This window comes from Hetaerina americana, unplaced genomic scaffold (assembly GCF_022747635.1).
Source record: "Hetaerina americana unplaced genomic scaffold, ioHetAmer1.1.p SCAF_7, whole genome shotgun sequence".
In the NCBI taxonomy this organism is placed as follows: Eukaryota; Metazoa; Arthropoda; class Insecta; order Odonata; family Calopterygidae; genus Hetaerina; species Hetaerina americana.
In genome coordinates, this window is record NW_027287316.1 from 78578165 (window position 1) to 78599520 (window position 21356).

Consider the following 21356-nt stretch of genomic DNA (forward strand, 5'->3'; position numbering starts at 1 on the left):
GGAGGATTTCGGACAGTAAAAGCCTTGTTTCCCACACAAACGTACCGAACTTTTTCTATTCGGAAGTTTAATAAGATTGCTTAAGTCTATATTGATATTCGCACTTATTCGCACCAGTGATTACATAAATATATTCAAATAATGATATGAATTACTACGTATCGACAAGAGGTAACTTGAGGTGCTTGAAGCGACAGATTAAATATCTGTTAACAGATGATTGTCACTGATCAAATTGGAGAGGATCTATAAACCTTTTTCAACTGCCAATGTTATTATTATTATCTCCCCGTTATAAACACCTTATGCCGGACTCGATTCCACCTATTTTTGAAATGTAACAGATAATCAGTAACTTAATATTTCTGTTTTGAAGGTTGAACGTGATATGGTCAATCGTACAAATACGATTTAGGCCACACATAATCCATCTCAGTAACTGTCGTGCCCAGGAAGAATGCTTCGCTTTTAAAACATTTTTTAAATTATGAAAATTGTAGCGATGAACTGAGAAATTAACAAAATCAATCGAAATTTTTAAATGCCTTCATCGGATAATGAATCAGTAGAATATAGAATCAATATAATATCAATTCTTCGACATAAAATTAATGTAAAACACTAAAATTTATTTATCAATGACAAAAAGCAATGATTATAGAACAAGTACTTCCGAAAGACTTTTAATTTCTTTGTAGAGTTTGGAAAAGTAACAAAAAAAATTTACATTGAATAAAATGCATTTTAATTAATTAGTTCCACCACTTCAAAAAATGTTTTCAAGTCGGTGGTATCCTTTCAAATGACTTAGATGCGAAACAAAATAATCAAAGTGCCATTAAAAATTCTAATCTAGCAATACATTTATATGAAAAAATGAAATCAAATTTCACTTGGTGTTTGCTAAATTTATGCAATCTTTGGGAAATCACCTTTAGAAACTAACTGATCCCCTCGGAAACTGTAAAAATGCCTTCGTAGTACGTATCAAAACTTTTTTATTGTATTTGAAGCCACGCAAATTGATCGCTCAAGCTGAAATGGGAGCCCAAGGAATAACAGAAGGCTCAAGGTCTGTGCAAATTACGCGCTCGATAGCAATTATATCGACATATCGTGCGAATTTGTTCATAGTGCCGAGGTAAATGAGTTGCAGAGATCCATGTCTCGCACTACATCGGACAAGAGCGACAAAAGTAGAGATCTGGCATCGAGAGGGCGGATTCACGGATCAAGTTTCATCCCTCTGGCATAATTCGCCCCTCGCAACACACACAAAGAGGGAAACACTGGCATCACCGTCATATACTAATTATCATTCCGAGCATCGTCTTGCAACAGCAGCACCCACTCTCGAAAATATCCTGCTCCGATGCCTCTCTCCATTCCCTCGCAGCGGCGCCTTTCCCCGTCATCTTTCATCACCTGCTTCTTTTTCAATTCACCCTTGACCTTCCTCTGCAATCCGCCCCCCTCCTTCAACGATGGTCATCAGTAAACTGTCTCGCCTCAGGATGTGTCCAATTAGTTTCCCTCATCTTCTCGTAAATGTCTTCCAAGGGCTTTCTTCTCCTCACCCACACTCGCCGGGGTGCTTTCTCATTAGTTGCTCAGGCCATCCATTTCATTTTCAAGCACTCTCCCGCATCGCAACATTCCCATCGCCAATGGAATCTTATTTTTCTTCAACATCTCCGCTGTCCCCATCGTCCAAGACTTACATCCGTGAGAAAGTGAGACTCCATGCGCTATCATTTCTGTTTTACGAACTGTCTCCTTGGGACTATTTCATTAGTATTCGGCGCCAACTGTCGTTCTTTTCACATTGAAATCCATCCTCGGCACCAAACTATATCCTTCAGTTTGCATCTCTCATGGCCGATGAAGTATATTTCAACCACATCTCCCAATTAACTGATTTACTCACCTTCATTTTCACGGTAGACACCTTCTGCCATACGCTCACTCGGACAGTTTTTAATATATTGTGTAGACTCACAGATGATTCTAACTATATCTTGTTATTTTATTTGCTCTTCATTTATCCACTCATTTAATACCATTAAGGTACTCAAATAAATCGAAAAATAACTTGCAATTAAGTAAAAACACACACAGACAAATATATATTTGTGTGTGTGCATATATATATATATATATATATATATATATATATATATATATATATATATATATATATATATATAACGATTGTCCGGAAAAACTCATACGAGCGGCACAATAATGGGCTGACACAACATAACACAAATAGAAAAGAATAGACACATATAAAAGAACACTTACACGGTAAAAGCTTGAACAATTTACCGTGTAAGTGTTCTTTTATATGTGTCTATTCTTTTCTATTTGTGTTATGTTGTTTCAGCCCATTATATATATATATTATATATATATATATATATATATATATATATATATATATATATATATATACATATAATTTATGTTTAAGTCTCACGGATGTGAATAATAATTTATATAAAGTTAGCACAAGCGAGCAAAAACAAAAACACAGAGTAAAGAAAAGATACTCACAGGTTTTCGAATTTTCGGTGGTTCAAGTCACCTTTCTAAAGGAAGAGAAGGGAGAAACTGACAGTTCCTTCCTTCTTTTCAGTTTTTAGTCCCATGGGCTCATGTATTAGTTCCAAATAAGAATCCTAAACATCCTAGAGAAATTTACGGGTCACTACTTTCATTAAAATAAAAGGTAATTAACATCTGCCTCAACAGAAAATAATGACAAGACAGTTGCACCAAGACGACAAAGATGTCGTAAAATATTTCTCGCATTCGAATCAAATCGTCGCAAAATTTTTTGAATGCGAAATAAAATTTCTCGTCGGAACTGTTTATATTAATACTCTGCGGTATGGGGAGTTAGAGTAAAGCCTGACAATAGTTAGTTTTGGGACCTTTATTCTTTCGTTAACTGCAGTAAGTGAGTATGAAGTTCTAATTGATAAATATAAGGTGAGGAAATCACTCTCCGTTGAGAAACAAAACCGCGTCAATAAATCAAAAGGTCAAACAACTCAGTGCCCACAATCCCGCAAGGATTCGAATCCTGAAACCTTGGGTTCAGCCGGCGAGCATCGCTGCCCACCACCAGGATAAACTCGGCCGGTCGCTTGGCAATTTGCTGATTGCAGATTAATGCCGGTACCGGGTTTCTCCCCACCCCTCGTCCTTCAAAACCATAATTCCCATTCCGGCCCAACTGCCAGGCTCACACTCAAATGGTGGCAATGGCTCTCGCTAAATGGGCGTTTCTCTCGCTAAAATTAAGATCCCAGAACTTTCTTGACTTTTTACCGCAGAAGAAATCACAAAAGAAGACAATTTGAATGCCGCAAAACAGTTTACCTCAAGAAATGACCGCGATTTTTCTGTAGTATTTGATTATATTATAAATAAAAATATAAAAACAATTAATTAATTTTTAACACCATAAAACATTGATATTATCACGGCATTTAATAGCCTATTTTACTAATCGCATTATTATTTGGTAGTCTACAGTTTAAGTTAGGATTTGGATGGACACAACTATAATGCCCATATATTTCTCAGTGTTGCCTAACAACACACAAACCGATACCCCACACCACAGAAAACCCTTCTTCAATTCCACATATTTCTCTCTTCCCTTTATTCCGTCCAACATGTCTGTCCTTTTCCCACATCTTCCTCTCCTGCCTAGCGATATCCCTTCTTTCACAGTCTTCAACATCGCAACACCAACCAAAATTTGATGGGTCAACCTTTCCTGCATCCTTTTGATTTCTGCCAAATATCCCCTCTCTTCCCTCTCCATGCCTAGTCGTACTTCTTGCTTGGTTTTCCTTCCCGTCGTTTTTTCCTTTTCCATGCCTCCCCAGGAACCGCCGCCCCCCAATCCACCCCATCTTGCTTCAACTACCAATTTACCAAGGCGTTCCTCACCACCCTCCGAATCAAAGTTTTGACGAGTCTTTCCACATATTTCACAATGAATGTTCGTCTCATACATCCCCTCATTCTTGGGAAAACTTTAAGTTTCCTACGGCAAATCTTCTTCTTGCGTCACAGCTGCTTTGAACATCGTGGTCCAAAACACATCCAAGATAGGTATTTACTGAATAGTATTTCAATAATCCTTTTTCCCTCGCACGATTCTTCGCCACAGCACGCGCGGAAATTCGAATCACTCGAAAGTAAACTATGACAATTTGGAATGCATTTGACTGCCACACATCTTCGCCCTCTGGAAACCTGACACCGCCTAACACAGCACTCGTCGTTACTTGCTGTATTATGATGCAGAGCGCATATTTACGTCCTTCGTAGGTCTCGTTATGTGAATAATCGATTGCTTGTTTTGTCGATGACATTGAACAAAATCCGTCGCAAGTTTTCCAAAGATAATGCAGTAGGAAAATCATGTTTGCGATAATTATTACTGTCACGTATCTTAAGTTGCTTCAAATATGTACATATTTTCTCCTTTCTCATTACTTATGCGTCCTAATCCTAAAAAATTAATCCCCAACTATTTTTGTTTTTGCCTCTTTGTTACCACATTACCAGTCTAACTTTATTTCAGACACTATAAGAATTTTATCTCGTTTTAATGATAAAAAATGCTGCGCCCTGTGCCCGCCCTTTTCCTCACAGAATTACGCCCGACCTATTAACTAACTCCAGTTGGAATGAAGGTCCTCCTTTACCAAGCTGCTCAAAAAATTGCCAAGTATTGAAGTACCATCTTCAAGTATTAAATTTTTCATCACAAATATATATGTGATTATACACATATTCAACATATATATATACACACACACATGTATATATATATATATATATAGATACCACGATTGTACGGAAAAACTCACACGAGCGGCACAATAATGGGCTGACACAATATAACACAAATAGAATAGAATATATATATATATATATATATATATATATATATATATATATATATATGCTTTCGTAGACGTAACACGGAAGCGCCGAATAGTACAATACACAGTAACACACAATATAGAAACACAAAAAAAAGAAGAACACTCACACGTTATTTCTTGATATTGTTCTTCTTTTTTTTTGTGTTTCTATATTGCGTGTTACTGTGTATTGTACTATATATATATATATATATATATATATATATATATATATATATATATATATATATATATATATATGTAACACAAATAGAATATATATACACACACACATACTATAATCAATTCTCTCGTCTTGGTGAAGCAATAAAGTAATAGGTGTGAATGATCGCGAGCCGATTTGTGTGTATTGCATTTTCTGCCCGCCCTCTCCTCTCGCCCCGCGTCCTCTCCTCCCCTTTCCTTCGCCCCCTCGATCCCTCCGCCCTTTCTATCCCCTCCACCCCATCGCTCCCTCCATAACCACGCACTCCCCCCTCCCCTCCCTCCCCTGCCCACCCTTCCCTACCCCCTCGGCTCTCCGTTCTCTCAAGTCAGTAGCAGACCGCAGTTCCCTCCAAGGCGGTCCAGGTCTCTCCCCCCACCCTCCCTCCTCCCAACCCATCCATCCCCTTCCCAACTCCCTCCTATCCCTTCTCCTTCCCCCCCACCTCTCCCCTACCTCCCCTACCTACCTATATCCCCCGCACACCTCCCCTCTCCCTCCCCTCGATACACACACACACACGCCTCCCTTCCTCTCCAGGCAGACCACCAAAACCCCTTTACCAGTTCTCTCTCATCTCCCACCAACCAACACACACGCGCAAGTTGGAACTCTCAACAACATCGGTCGTCTTCCTGGAGAGAGAGAGAGAGAGAGGTGGCGCTTTCTTTTCGGCGCCCGAGAGAGAGACCGATTCCACTCTTCCCTCAGGGGAAGCATAGGACTCCGCAGCGTGGCACGCACCCGGATGAGAATCAACCCCCGGCGCGGTGCCCTTCAACCCGTGCGTGCGCCGAAACCTATTAGTGTTCGCGAGCATATGTTTTAGAGGCATATGCGTAAAGATATACACACCCTTGGTCCGTACCCGAACCGCTTTCCCCTCCACCCCCCATGCACCCCTAAACACCAGGTGATCCCGCTCGCTTAACGAGTGGGGACGCTCGGAGGGGAAGAAATCCCCTTGATCGGTTCTCCCCGGTTGGAGGGGTGTGCGTCCTAAGACAATCACGCGGAAGCCGTCGCAACGCGAATACGCCCCCCGTCTGCGACGCGAATCCCAGGCCCACCCGTCCCGCCTTTGCCGCCGAGACCGGCTCCAACCCCCCCATCGACGGGAGAGAGCCTCCCCGGCATATCGACGCCCATCCAGGAGGATTTGGTGCCATCCGATCGGCGAACGGGATCTTCCCAGCGGGCGATCCACTCGCCATTGTCTCTCCCCCGTGTCGCAGAGAAGCAGGACGAGATAAGACGAGATTTTTTTTGTGGAATTCCGAGGGAAGCGGTCGAAACGTCTGCGGACCGAAACGTAGACGGGTCGAGCCGGGTGATTTGCCAAGCCACAGTTCCGCGACCCATTTACCGTCGGCGACGGATGGATCGTTCCCCCGGCGGATGACCAGTCCCGCCCACCGTGTAACCACAGCCGCCGGCGACCCGCTTGTGACGGAGTGGGCCCGCGGGTGTGATTCGCGCCCCGCCGTCAGTGACCAGCACCGCTCCCTCCCACCCCTCGGCCGAGGGACACCACGGGTCCCGGTTGACGCACACCTCGCACCACACCTCCCCCCCGTTCGAAATTAACACGCCCGCCACGCGGAATCGGATACCGACATGGAGCCCGCGATGGGGACCGTGTTTTACTTCCGCGCCAAGGGATCGCGGTGGAAGCTCTCGAGACAGCGGAACAACTCACGGTGAGTGCGACTGCTGCTTCTCTCTTATGTTATGTGTGCGCCGAATAGGAAGGGAGATGGTCAATGTCTTACTGGGATTCCGGATTAAGAAATGGCACATAAAGGGTCCATTGTCCGGCGAGAGTGGCGGGAGATGACTTCTTAGAAGTGATCCCCCACGAACTACGCGGCACAGGATGGTCGTTGAGTTTTTTTTTCAAATTCCAGAGAGCGTGGCAGTAGTCTTGTGCGTAGAACGACCAGGGTTCGATTCCCGAAGGATTTTCAGTTACACTCTCTCTCTCCCACTACTGGCATATGAATGACAAACTTTATATGTATATATATATATATATATATATATATATATATATATATATATATACTCATATAGTATACAGAAACAGATATAAGGAAAAGGGATAGGAACACATATAAAGGACGAACACAATAGAGGTGGGGAAGGCGGAATCGAACGGATCACAAGAGTAAAAATATTTCCTCAACCGGGACTCGAACACCGGATCTTTCCACTTGCCGGGCGGATGCTCTTAACCACTTGAGCTATCGAGGATAGTCAATTTACCCTGAGATCCGTGGGTCTAATATGTCGCCAAGCGCCCCGATTCTTTCAGCCAAGAGATGGCGTCAGGGGGCAGTTTCACCCACCAAAGGAGAAATAGACAATACACAAGGAAAGGAAAGGACAGTATATATATATATATATATATATATATATATATATATATATATGTATATATATATCTATTTATATAAATATATAATAAAAATATATGGATATAACACATCTGTATATATTTATTTTTTATTTGCTTTGATTGGCGGGAATGGCGGAGAAGAGAACATTTTCTGTGTATCTCTCTTTAATGCGTGCAAAGTCGTCCGACGCAGCGGGGCCCTCTCCCCGGGGTCGCCTAGGGTATCGACTTACAGGAGGATTCCTGAATTCCACCACATGACCGCGAGCGTAAAAAAAATACAAATGAGTTTTGAAAAGGAATTACTTTATTCGATTTATGCATTTTTTTGCAAAATGGCCGCGATAATAATGATGCATGTATCTGATTTTTTTTTTGATTCCCGATGCAATGCGTTTCAAGTTTTTTCTCTCGATCCTCAAATCTCACAGTTCACGTCGACAAGAGTTTATAACTTCTCGCGGGGAAGTGTATTGCAACAAGTGCCTCCCGATGCGCTCATTCATGAGGTCTGCCACTCGGGAAGAAAACCCAATTGAAGGCGAAAATGAGTGAAAGTGGGGAATCCGCCGCTCAGTACATCACTTGATCCCTCGAATTCTAATTATTATTTATACCACGGAAAACATTTCGTGACAGTCCGTGATATCTCCTTCAAAACGGATTCTAAGTTCAATCAGTTCCTTCGGCATTATCTGAGAACGACCGTTGTAAAAACGTTTATTCGTGCTACGCCTACTTCACTCGGTTCGAATTCACTGCAATCACACACGTAAACGCGTGACGGGGAATTTCGTCGACACTCGGCGATTTGCAGTCACCTTCGACCCATTTGGTCGCAGCCAACTCAAAGAGAGGAAACTGGATGCAACAAGACGAACAATTCCCAGCATCCACCTTTACATCCTATCAATAATGCGTGACACGTGGTCAGCCGCGTAGAAAAACTCTATCGCAGCGACGTTGGAGAAGGGAATTCATCTAGGCGAATTCACCGTCACGGGAAAAAACGAAGAATATCAGTTTAAACGTGACAGTTGTCTGATTAAGTGTCGACACGCGGAGGAAATTTATTTCAAGAAGTTTTCTTCGTGACACTCAATGGTATGTGAAACGCCCCGACGCGGAAAAGGATAGGTGATCACGATTTTCAGCATAAAGGAAATCTATTCGGTGTCTACTACGTACAGGGGTGGATCCTAGAAAGAGGTATATTTTTGGGATTTATACAACACAAATTTAATCTTATTTTCCTACTGTCCACAGATCATTGAATCATCTATAGCGGTGTGCGAACGAGGACTTTAATTATTGCGTTTACTTTCGAATCGAACGTGAATTTCAATTTGATTTTTTGGAAAAAAAAATGGTCGAAAAACTATTCCCGTCCATGTGAAAATGCCTCTACCGCCTTAAAGAGATTTTCTTGATACTGACTAAGGGTTTATTATTCAAGATCATGACTTGAGTGATATGATTGTCCTTATCGAAGGAGATTGTTGAAGCATTGAGAGGGTAAGAGGATAATATGTGTATATAGCACCAAATTGCCATCGCCAATACAATCCTCTTTTCTTACGCTGCAACTAAGTTCGTTAAAAAGTAGGCTCCATATACGTGTATAAGCTTTCGCGAATTCTTACACTAATAATGTTTAGTGCAAGTGGTTGTTTTATCTAATAGAGAGACATCTCTAGCCTTACTTCTTCCCATAAACAGTAATTCTGCTGCCTGAGTACTTTATAAGGATAGGTAAGAGATAGATTAAGGGAACTATTGAAAGAACACCTATTACTTTACATTTCAAGTTGGTGAGTGGTTTTTTCGGTCGAATTCCTTAATAAAATAATTAAATTTAGAGGAAAGAGAGCAATTAAATATTTCTTGGTCAAAATTGTTTATTATACCACCCAAACTATATAGCTTCTCCTAAAAAGATAGCTTCTCCTAAAATGATAGCTGATGTGCTATTACTTATCGTCACACAATCAAACTCACTAATTGAGGTACGCTACGAGAAACAGCACCGCTCTCACAGCCGTTAAAAGAAATTCAGCGAAGGCGACTCTACTCTTATTTTTTTAAAAAGCACTCTTGAATGTTTTTTACTTTGGAGACTTCGTTTTGAACGATTTTTAAAAAACTAAACCTTCCTGCTTTTGGGAAAAGCGTCACATTAAAAAAAATATTATCTGACGCAAATTCAGAAGGCGTGGGACGAATTTGACCTTTTTTTTCGGAATCGAGATGGAAAAACAGAAAGGTTGCGCAGAAATCATGGATATAAATTGTCAACCTTTTTTCATCTCCCCTGCTATTTTTTTTTGCAAGCGTCCTGTAGAATAGTTTCCGTGGGGATAAATCACCGAAGGTTAATAACGGCTAATAGTCGCGACCACCTCGCACACGCACCGGCTGGGAAGATGTTTTGGTTCTCCGAGACCTGCCAGGGTCGTTGTACCAGGCGGGTTATTTATCGCCGGCGCGCTCGGCCGGCGTCTTTCTTTTTCTGTTATTTCCCTCGCGCCGACAAAGAGTGGGGTGGCACTACTCTTCTTGAGGCGAGAAAACCGGTTTCCTGAGGACGCTGGATTTCTTCTTTCGCAATCCTCGGTTTGCGCGCATTTCGGGGTCGCACCGTGCAGAAAAACAACGCGACGAAAGATTCCCATGCGTTTGCAAAACCCGCTTGAAACAAGTTACATCTGTTGGAAATTTTTAATCTGGCACGTTCATGGCGGCATCCCCACTTGACGTACTCATCGACATGATTTATTGGGATAAATAAATGTAATCGGAGAGAATAATGCATTATATCATAATTTTGGACATTTCTCGCTTTTGAAACATTTCTAGTGTTTCTCTCCGTAGTGATATTTTCGCTGATCCTAGAAGTATCCGATCACCTATAATTACCTATAATTTCACGAATATGAATGACATGGCAACCTTTAGAAATGAACAAGACACTTGAATTTTCTTAAAATACAAAAGTAAATTATATTGGTCTATTATGAAATTATATTGATACGTTCGACCGCCGAGAAAAATGGTGAGACATGGCACCGTCAAGGAAACGTTTTCTGCCTTACCTCGCACAATACGCAATCAAAACCAAATTTAAACCTAACACCGGAGTATTTCTATTTACAGAAGACTAAAATTTATTGCTTTAGTCAAAGGCAGCAAATATGTTAATTGTATGTACATATCTAGCTACGCACATACAATTATTGCTAATTGTGTGCACATATCTAGCTACGCATGTATGTGTACGACTGCCTCTGTGTATAAGCATGTATATATATTTATATATATATATATATATATATATATATATATATATATATATATATGCTTGGGTGAAGCTGAGGGTGACCAGAGAGACTTGCCCGGGAATTAAACCCGTACCCTTCGAATAAAAGTACAACGCTATACATATATATATACACATAATTTATTTATTTATATAATAAATATATGCATTTATTTATTTAATGACTTCAATGGGTGAGACATTATTTTGAAGACAATTCTGCATGTACGTAATTATAAATGTATTTATATATATTTGCTTAACATATACTGATTTATTTATATATATATATATACATATATTTATTAATATTTTTGCTCGTCTGCCTAGCGAAGACTTGAAGATAATTGTGTAGATGTAATTACAACTTGGTACGCGGTATTTTTTTATTTTTCTTGTAATTCTAGCTTAATCAATATTACTTATTACAATAGTACAGTCACGGTGGTCACTCCCAGGTTCCAATTCCATTTTATTCCCCTTTTCCTGAAAATGATGTTTTTTTCCGATATACTGTATCTCTCTCCTTCGGAGTTTCGAATGTGAATGGGTATTTATTCATTTATTATGATTCCTCCTCCCTCATCGCTGATCGTACCTCTGGCATCATCAGAGTCGGTCACGAGAAGACTAGTCTTCGCCACGGCCTGAATGCGTTAATTCCTACGCCAAGCTTCGACAGAGTCTCACAACTAATAAGAAGGCTCATCCTCTTCATCGGAAACTACCCGATCGCAGATGTCTCAGGACGTAATTGTAGAGAGATAAGTGGCATGCACTTTGGATTGGATGGCGTCTTAGCCCAATCTCACCCACGCGCGCGATTACGGTTGTTTTCGCAGAATGCGCCATCAATTGGAAAAAGCTAGTGGGAAGTGTTCATTAAATGTCAATTTTTTCGTCATGGAAGTGAACCTAATATATACTAAGTTAGCCCCAGCGAACAAAAACAAAAACACAGAAACAAACAAAAAAAAGAAAAGAAACTCAAACGTTTTCGAATTTTCAGTGGTCAAGCAACCTTTCTCAGGAGAGAGAAAAAATAAACTGAGAAGAAGGTTATAACAGAAGGAGCCGAAGACGCTGGGTGGAAAAAGAAGGTGGGGAAAGGTTTCCGAAGGGAAGAGTTGGGAGGAGAATTTTTAGAAGTGTGGGAATAAGATGGAAGGTTTCGGGAGCGGAGGGGGGATGAAAATATCTGAAGAATGGGTTAATTAATGTCAAATATTAATACCTGGTTCATTCCAGGAATCAAAAAGCCAGATAAACGCCTGTTCTGTTGTTTTGAGTTTGAGTGGAGGGTCAGAGGCTGGGAGGGATGCTAAAATGGAGACACTATGGCATTTATCAAAGGGAATGTTGTGTTCAGAGGCGTGTTTTCGGATTGGGAGGATCCTTATCAGGGAAGAATTCTTATATGAGCTACAGTGGTAATTAATTCCAATATTTAGTGGTGTGGTTCAATGCCCAATATTAAATGCAGGGCATAGTTGGCACTTTAGAAGGTAAACTATATTTCTGGAGGTGCATGAGGAGTAGGGAATCGGTGGGAGAGAGTTAAAAAGCAAGTGGGAGAGGGATGGGGTTCGGGTTTTGAAAATAGGACATATTTTGCATCTAGGTTTATTGTAGGCCATGGGATTGGTTTTGGGACCGGGCGGGGATTTAAGAAGAGGATTGGTTGATTTGAGGAAATTTGATAAGTTGGCGGGGCGTGGGAAAGTAACGGAGTGACATTTGGAAAAATAGTTGGTGATGGAATTATGGTTTTTGAGAATGGGGTATGGAAGTTTGAGGATAGATCTCAGAGACTTAAGCCCAGGGAAGTATGTGGTACAAATTGAAATAGGGTGGGTTTACGCGGTGCAGGAAGGTTTGGTAGTGTAAATATGTCTGCGGAGTCTTTTGTTTAGGAGGGATTCAGGATGATCTCGTTGGGGGAGGGAATGATGTAGATTTGAGAGGAATGTATCAAGGAAGTCGGGATGATTGCAGAATCTGTGCCTTCAGCTCCTCCCTACTCTTCCTTGAGAAAGGTGGTTTGAACACCGAAAATTCGAAAACGTGTGAGTTCCTTTTCTTTTTTTGTGTGTTTCTGTGTTTTTGTTCGCTAGTGCTCAATTGATATATATATATATATATATATATATATATATATATATATATATATATATATACGAGGGTGATCTGAAAAGTTTCCGACCTTATAAAATTTAAGAAAATTTCAGAAATTTCAGAAAATTTCAGAAATTTCAGAAAATTTCAGAAATTCCTGGAAAAATGTCTTGTATCTTTGCTAAGTTGGAAAATTTTCAGACCACTTATGTATATATATTAAAAGAATGACTGGAAAATATATTCCGGAGGAATAAAAAACAGCAACAGTCGCGCCCAACCAAAATAATTCCCTCGACGAGTGGGTGGTTCCTAACTCCCAAGGTCAATTCCATGAAAGCGCAAACTGGCTGCACCCCCACCCCCGAACCCACAGTCTCCCTCGAAACCACGTAAACGAGCTCATGAGCCCGCCTCCGAACGAATTAAAGCGAAACGGAGGGATGCGTGCGTATCAGTAATCGCTCTTGACAGTCCGCCAACCGCTGGACTCGGCCACTAACCACCACCTCGGGGCGATGGGGAGGACGGGTGGGCGAAATAGGCCACACGCTCGGCATATTTGCGCTGCGTGAAGCCGCCGCTCGCCATTTGACAGGAGCGAGAGAGTTTTGATTCATGCGCGCGAAAGGAGGGAGCGCCCGAATGACCGGCCAGCCCTTGTCCGTCCGCTGAGGCGCCAGGGAGGAACCCGGAGGGGGAGATAGACGCGGCGACGGGAGGAAACGCGCTCAACTCTTTTTGAGGAAGAACGTCGGACGACACGGGATGGAAGGGAGTCTCTCCAAGGCTTTAAGGTACGAGGGGTCAGAGGTTGAAAATCTTTCATCGTTGCCATTGGCTACCAATCGATCATAGGACTGGTTTTTTGTAGTCTCCCAAAACCTCTCTTCGCGTGATCTTGCCTTTCTCAACACGTACTCGGGAGTTTCTCGCTCTGCTCTTACCTGCTTCCATCTATGGCTTCCTCCTTAAAAGGTTCTTTCCATTCCGGCGAACCAATCTACTCATCTACTAAGAACGGACAGAATCCGTGCAATAGTTCATATCCTCGTCATATACATTGTGCATGGTACATTGAATCATCGAACATTTTTTGCACAATAATTCTGGTTTCGATTCGAAATTTCCAAGCGTAAATTTGTAATAGTTCGTTTTCTACTTCAAGCATAAACAATGCGCCGTTTTTACTTTTTACCGCATTTGGCAACGAATTAATGTTTTGCAAATGTTTCGACTTGTTTCTCTGCTAAATCCTCTTCGGGAGTCTTTATTCGTTCGTCGTTTTTCCATTTCTTATCGACAGAAGTGATTTTTAAATTTGTTCTCTTTTGCTGCTACGTATTTCGCGTCCACGTTCTCAGGGCAGTGGAAACCAAACTTACGTCGCTCTTTTTTATTTGGGAACCGTTTGCGACAGCAGATATGGAATAATTTTACGATTAAATAAAAACAATTAGGGTAACGTCGTATCATCGTAGTGACATTGTGGGCCAGCTGACAAGGAGGGAGACGGAAACTAATTTTATTTTTGTTCGACGGGATAGCGGTGAATGCACTTAGAAATTGAATTGCCTCCTCGCAGAGACGAAGTGTTTTCCAATTCGCCAGCATACGTAAATTTTGGTGAAAGAAAAGCGAAGGAAAATTAAATGAAAAATATTATTGCTCTCCGAGCAAAATCCAACAAATAAAATAAAGCTTCCCCTACCCGAGAGATCCATCATGGGAGACACTTACTCGCTAACACTTACACACAAAGTCGAGAACTGAGAATAAAACTAAGAAAATCCTTCCAATTTGCGATAAAAACAAAGAAACATAACAGCACGCTGTGGCACTCAATTATCGGAAAGTTAAGAACGGTAACCTCTGGAGAAATGAATACAAAATCCCAGTGTAAACTCATTGTTTAGATCCCATCCTTAAGGATTCGCTCGCGATACTGAGGGTATTCTGAGTCCGGGAAACAGACATCTGGACATTGGTAACAAAATAAAAAAGATTAATTTCAAATAGACGGACAGAATGAAGGAATCATCCTACAGCAATTAGCGAAATGGACATAAGAAGAATAAATCACCAGGGTGTGAATAAAGACACATCTCCAGTTGAAAGATTCCGATTGTTTCTTTTTCATCATTGGCACCATAGCATCACCTGCAGTTGCTAAGGTATGAGGGGTACTTTGTGAGGATGTATTTGTCTTTTTAGTACCCTGAAATCCACCACTTTAGTGTGTGGCAGGGGGTGAACCAGACTAATTTTTGACCCGAATATTTTTACCCCTACCGCGGTCGGACAATGTAATCCTGATCCCTTATCGTTCGTGAAAAAAATGGCATCTTAAATCTATCTGTACTAATCTCTCTAATTTTATTGACATCATCTCTCCCACCGTAGTACGATGGGGGTAATAATACATTTTCAGCATAACTGCTAAAAATACATTCTTCTAATTCGTGAAAGAGATTTGATCTGTAATTTAACCTTCGCTCGGTTAGTGATTCCCAGCCTAGCTCCTCTTATATTTTAGATACGCTACTAAGTTTATCATAACAACGTTTTACAAATCTAGCTTCTCTGCGCTGCACGCGATTCAATTCGGCAATCAAGCTAATTTAGTTAGTATCCCGTAACATACCAGCAGCATATTCTAAATGAAGCCTAACGAGTGAAAGATAACATTCCTCTTTGACTTTTTCCTCACATTTACCTAGTATCCTTCCAATTATTCTAATGTTTTGTTGACTAAGGGTGAAAGAGTGGACGATGGGTTAAATAAGACGGTAGCCAGGGTACGGGCATCACAAATTGTATTGAAATACCCATTTTCAGAACGCTAAAGTCATTGTAATGAAACTGGCTTCATTCTAATGACCTAAGGCAAAACGTGACCTGCACTCCATGTGAGGTCTTCTATCCAGATGGGATCACTAGCCCATATTCCATGAGATACGTGTAATGATAAAATTACGTTTAGAGAAAGAAATACATCCCAAAATATTTGGATAGATATAATAATTGAAGGTATTCTTTAGCAAAATGTAAAATGGCTGACATTAGTTGACAGATATTTGAAATGTCGATTCTGCTCTTGTTTCGCGCTGCTCATATGTGATATTATTGATATTTCTTGAAAGATCTAATGATCTCTATTTCCAGGAAGTGACAAATATAACTTATTTGATTATTATCCTTTTAAGAGGTCCTTTTTGAAGGATTTTAAGAAATACCCGGATGTGTGGGGGCGAAGGGTAAATAAAAGTGAAAAGGTCAAGTAATGCATAGTCAGAATATTGAATTAATAGTCCAAGCGATAACGTACTAAATATAAGTATCATAAGGATATCTTCAGTTCGGAAATCAATAAAATCCTCTAGTAGTTAATGGTTATAATTTATCATAACCATTAGCTCTATGAAGTTTCACTTGCGATACCTTCGCTCTAGGTCAAAAGGAACAACAAAATTCGATCGTTTTAATGGCAGAGTCAAAGGGAAACTTTCCAAAAATGAGTTCAATGGTGATGAATCAACTCGCTCGCACCGGGAGATTTGAATTAAATACACCTGCTGCTGCCTAACTAACACTTGTGCTTACGAATTCCCACACTTTAATTAAACTCAGTCACCGTTAAAGAAATTCTGCATCTATCGCCGGCGGTTATTCAAAATTAAATCCATCAAAACTTTTGAATGTCTCTTCGCCATGGGCCATTAAACCTCTTTTGCGACGAAATCAATCAAAAAAAGTGCAAGCAATTAGAAAGGAAGATACGTATTTTCCAACTAGGACTTTGAACTTATTGAAACTGGGAACGTAGTTATTGCTTGTCAGACTTTTATAAAAATCTGTTCCTCCTATTTGCACCCCTTTGAGAAGTCACTCGCACAAATGTTGCATCAAAAGCATTGCCTTGCATGAGTCGAACTTGTACGCCTCTTTGAGTCGTCATTTTCAATGGACCTCAAAATAACCATCCCTCTCGAAGAGCTTACTCGTGAGCTTTCTTTTTGAGGGTGGATTTGTTGGTGGGGGTAGGAGAGGGAGACCTCGAGGAAACTTTTAATGATTCTGACCGTATTTGGTGCGCCTGCCGACAACCTCTTCCCAAGGTCACGTTATCCGATTCTTCATCTTCCAGCCTCTTCGCATTTCTTGACGAGGGAATATATCCTGCAAGGAGGGGACGGACGTCCCTATCTCTCTCGCATCCGCGCGGCCCTAATGCACAGAGGGGAGTGGGGGGAGCGGATAAGGAGTTAAATTCTACCTCCGATGGGTTACGCGGTTATCAAAGGATGCGGAAGCTATTCCATCCACCTCTCCTGGTATCACTCCGGCGATCAGGCATTTGGATATTGGGGAGGGCGCACGGCGGCGTTCTCATTTTAAGGGCAAAAGGACACGTGCTTTTTTTAAAAGAGACTAATGGTCATGTCCCATTATTAAATATTACTGGCCGAAATTTTGAATTTCATCGTAATATTATGAACATCAGCAAATATAAATAAAATAAAATCATCCCTATTATAAGATTTTGTACTTTTTCCCAGAAATCGTTATAAGTGACTTCGCGTTTCAAGGACTTGCGGTACTATCAGCCACTGTAGCGTAAGGTACGCGTCGTGCCTTTGAATGAATTCTATGGAAAAGTGCAAAATCTTATAAAATGGGTACCAAATGCACACACAAAGCCAAGCCTGAAATAATAGAGTATAAAACTGAATTGACAGTTCGTGTGAATAATCCTGTATGTCCATCCCTATTAAATCATGCTGAAGAAATGGAACTTATGTCATTCGATGTGGAATGATCGCTTCTTTCATCATCTATCCTACACATCCCACCACACCCTGATTGCAAATATTACTCCATCCAATGTTTCTTCTGAGTTCATCCAGAGGGCGACTGACGTCACGATTCCTTATCGAATCACTATCAATAATCAAATTTCTATTCAAATATTTGAATGACGAGAAATAATAACATGAATGAATTTACGAGTATTTCCGTTTATCAAATTGCTAAAACCTTCTCTCATATGCGCTATTCCTCTAAACAAAATGGCACATGAATAATTTACTTCACTGTTTGTTTTTGTTGATCTAGTGTAGCGCATGGCACAAACCACACTGCACGCATATGCCATCAGGGCACAATGGAAATTAAAAACTTGGAGCAAAACTGATTCCACCGGTGTTGTCTCCCGGACATAGAAAGGAAAATCTTCATTATGTAGAACATTGCATAGCGCGGCGCTGTGCGCCATCCATTGATGCCGAAGGAACGCTGAACAATCCTAGCTGGTGAAAACATGCATGGTGCATCCACCAGAAGAAAAAGAACGTAATATTTTGAATTCAAGAAGTGCCTTGTACCAAAGCGTTGGCTAAACAATTTTGGCATGTTGTATGCCATGGGTGCAAAAACATTTCAAAGTCAAAAAGCCGATTTAAAAAAAACTACCTGCCATACACCTTTTGCAACTCCCTGTGGGAAGTGCAGGTGCGAATAGACCTATTGTTTGAACGCTCTTCGTAAAAGTATAATCCAGGCTGGTAAAGCCGGTAAATTCACGTAGACTATGGTTCAAGATGACCGGTCTTCAGATTCAAAACCTACGTGAACAAGAATCCGCTCGTGGGATATTCACAAAGAATGTTTTAGATGCTAAAAGAGTTTCACATAAATTTTTATAAGGAAGCTTTGACTTTGACTACCTAGATTAATTTTCAATATTTTCATTTTGTATAATTTTATATATTCGCTTTTTTATCCATAAAAAAATTCTGATGATATAATTCCAAGAGTGTCATCTTTACAAAAATTGAATGCTAATGATGTTTGAATCAAAAACTTTGACGGCAGATGATTTAGCGAGCATGTTACAGTATGTACAAAGTCGCCCGGGTGCTGCAATGCTTTCCTTTAACAGTCTTGTTTTCTTCAGAATATTTCTGAACGTCATATTTCTTTTCTTGAACTCCTTGATAGAATTTTATCACAGGCCTCGAGGAGATCCTATCCTCATTTGATTAAAGCAGGCGCAATCCTAAACTCCCAGAAAAGGTTTTAGCACGGTAACCGCCTTCGGCATCAACAATTTTCCTCCGTCCTTCACCACAAAGAGCTTTGACTGGCCCTAAAGTATGTTAACTGCCCCTCCAAAGGAGGAGGCAGCTTGCTATGAAAAATGTTCAGGGACCAATTACACCGAGGATACAACTTTACTTTTACAGCCTCCGGGTGGGCCGCATAAAATGTGAACTGCCCGACCGCAGTTTCGTGGAGAGGGGGCGTTTGTGTGGGTGTGGGATGAAGGCATGCCGCCTGTGAGTATGTGGGTAGGGTAGGAGTTATGACCCTTCGGGGGGATGGATACGAATTCGCATCGACGGAAAACTTGGGCTTGCGTATACGGGAGAGGGATGAAGCGGGCGAGGACGGCGGATGGCGTTCCTCCTTAAAGGGGGGTCCGCGGAAACTTTCTTACTTACGGGTCCACGGTACCGGAGTGAATGCAGAGACACTGACAGGTGGACATACGTACAAGGCCGTCTTCCGACGGAAGAGCGGGACACGCAAGGTCTATTCATTCGGAGCACTCCGAAAAAAATCAAGATGATAGGGAGGAGGTAAGGCGGATAGCGATTTCTTTAATAATTCTAAGACGACTTTGACTAGGTCCCATCCTATAAAGTACAAGAGACACAAAACCTTACCGGATTTATGAAAAAGTCATTTTCCGGAAGTCGGATCCATCCGTAAATAAATGTAGTCCGAGTCGGAAACAGCTATAAAAGGTAAATTTCTGCGTCCCACAAGGAGTGGTGATGGGGTCTCAACTTTTTCCTAAGGCGTATATCTTTCCGCGTTCTCAGAAAAGTAGGTTATTTTCCGACGGACATCTGGCGCACAAATAAAAATAAAGAGTTCAATCGCTAATCATGCGCGATTGAGACAAAATTTTGGGAATCAATGGAGCTCAGGCTACAATATTAACAAATTTAGAATGATGATCTTTTGAAATATAAGCAGCAATAAAATGATATTTTAATCAAAAGGGGAATGATTTATTTAACGCATATTGCTTGTATATCAAGCGAGATTAATCCTTTTTACATCCAATCTTGAAGCGAGACTTTCCCATGGGTAGTAGATAAATTCAATAAGAATGAAGAATATCCGTAATTTCAACTTTATTTAGGTCACTTGTAGAAAAACCTGCATGCATCTAAATGTATTAGATTTAAAATACGAAAGAATTATATAAAATGCGACGAATATACCCTAGATTTGTCAATGTTATTACGTGTGAAAAGTACAAAGGTCTATTATGAAGTTAAGATGAATCCTATCCAACCACGAAGGAAGCAAACCAAGCTACGAACGATACAATCGCGTTCGTCTTTTACACCTTAAAACCTCATCTGCAGGTTGAACATCCAAAAAAAAATCAGCAAAAGAATACCGGAGATAAATTCATTTTAACTTTCGATTTCAATTAACCAGGTCACCAAGCAAGTCGCTAAATTATATAATTTCCTCCCTACCTATGGCTCCTAACCTTTGACCTATCTAGGTATGTGGAACCCGACCCAGAGAGGTAATAATGATTGCCCCTGACAACAAAGCCGATGGGGGTCATCGGAAAGCGTAACCCTTCAACCATGTCACGGTCGTAGTCCTTGGAATTAAATATACTCATCATCGAACAACACATTAGAGATGTGAGTTTGGTGAAGGAATAAGAAGACGGAGGAAGTTATTTGGGCAGAGAGGAAGACTCAATGACGAATGCGTTGGGCAAAGAGAGGAAGATACCGGGGTAAATCCGAAAAAGGCAGAGTAAGTGGAGGGAAGAAATATGGAAAATGGTTTCAATATGTTGAAGGTCATGATGAGAGGAAGAATTCTGGGTGGTCGGAATAGAGGAAAGTAGACAGAATAGGATTATTGGACACCCTGAACGCAAGCAGAAGTAACGACGAATTGAAGAAGGGAATAATGTGGTTAAAACAATAGTAAGTTTACCCAATACGCAGCTTATTACGAAATAGTTATCAGGGACAATTCAAATCTTATCTTTTATAGGTAGAATGACTATAAATAAATAATGTTTCGTGTCGGACATAAATAACAAATTTGAAACATTACTTCGCTAATTCTACGACTTTTTTTAATTAGCAATAGCATTTTTCGATTATATTAAACAGATTCAGGCGAGAAGTAACGGAAGTTCTTCATTATGAGAAAAACGAAATTTTCACTTTTCCACAGATTTATTTGCAACGTACAACGCGTTTCCTAGCTCATCGATCCATCTTCAGGTAACAAGAACAT

The 21356-nt window shown here is 40.7% G+C and overlaps 1 protein-coding gene across 4 annotated transcripts in view; it reads left to right on the top strand.

The window, feature by feature from the left end:
• Nep2 (Neprilysin 2) overlaps positions 1-21356 on the top strand; it is a 259222-nt gene that overhangs the window by 176312 nt on the left and 61554 nt on the right. The window contains exon 1 of one of the 4 annotated variants that reach the window (XM_071595685.1): positions 5709-6878. The exons of 1 other annotated variant lie outside the window; for it this stretch is intronic. In XM_071595685.1, coding sequence (XP_071451786.1) covers positions 6796-6878 — 83 coding nt within the window. In that variant the 5' untranslated portion in view covers positions 5709-6795. Of the gene's footprint in view, positions 1-5708; positions 6879-21356 lie in introns of those variants that run through there. 2 more of the 4 variants (XM_071595687.1, XM_071595686.1) reach the window with 2 other exon arrangements.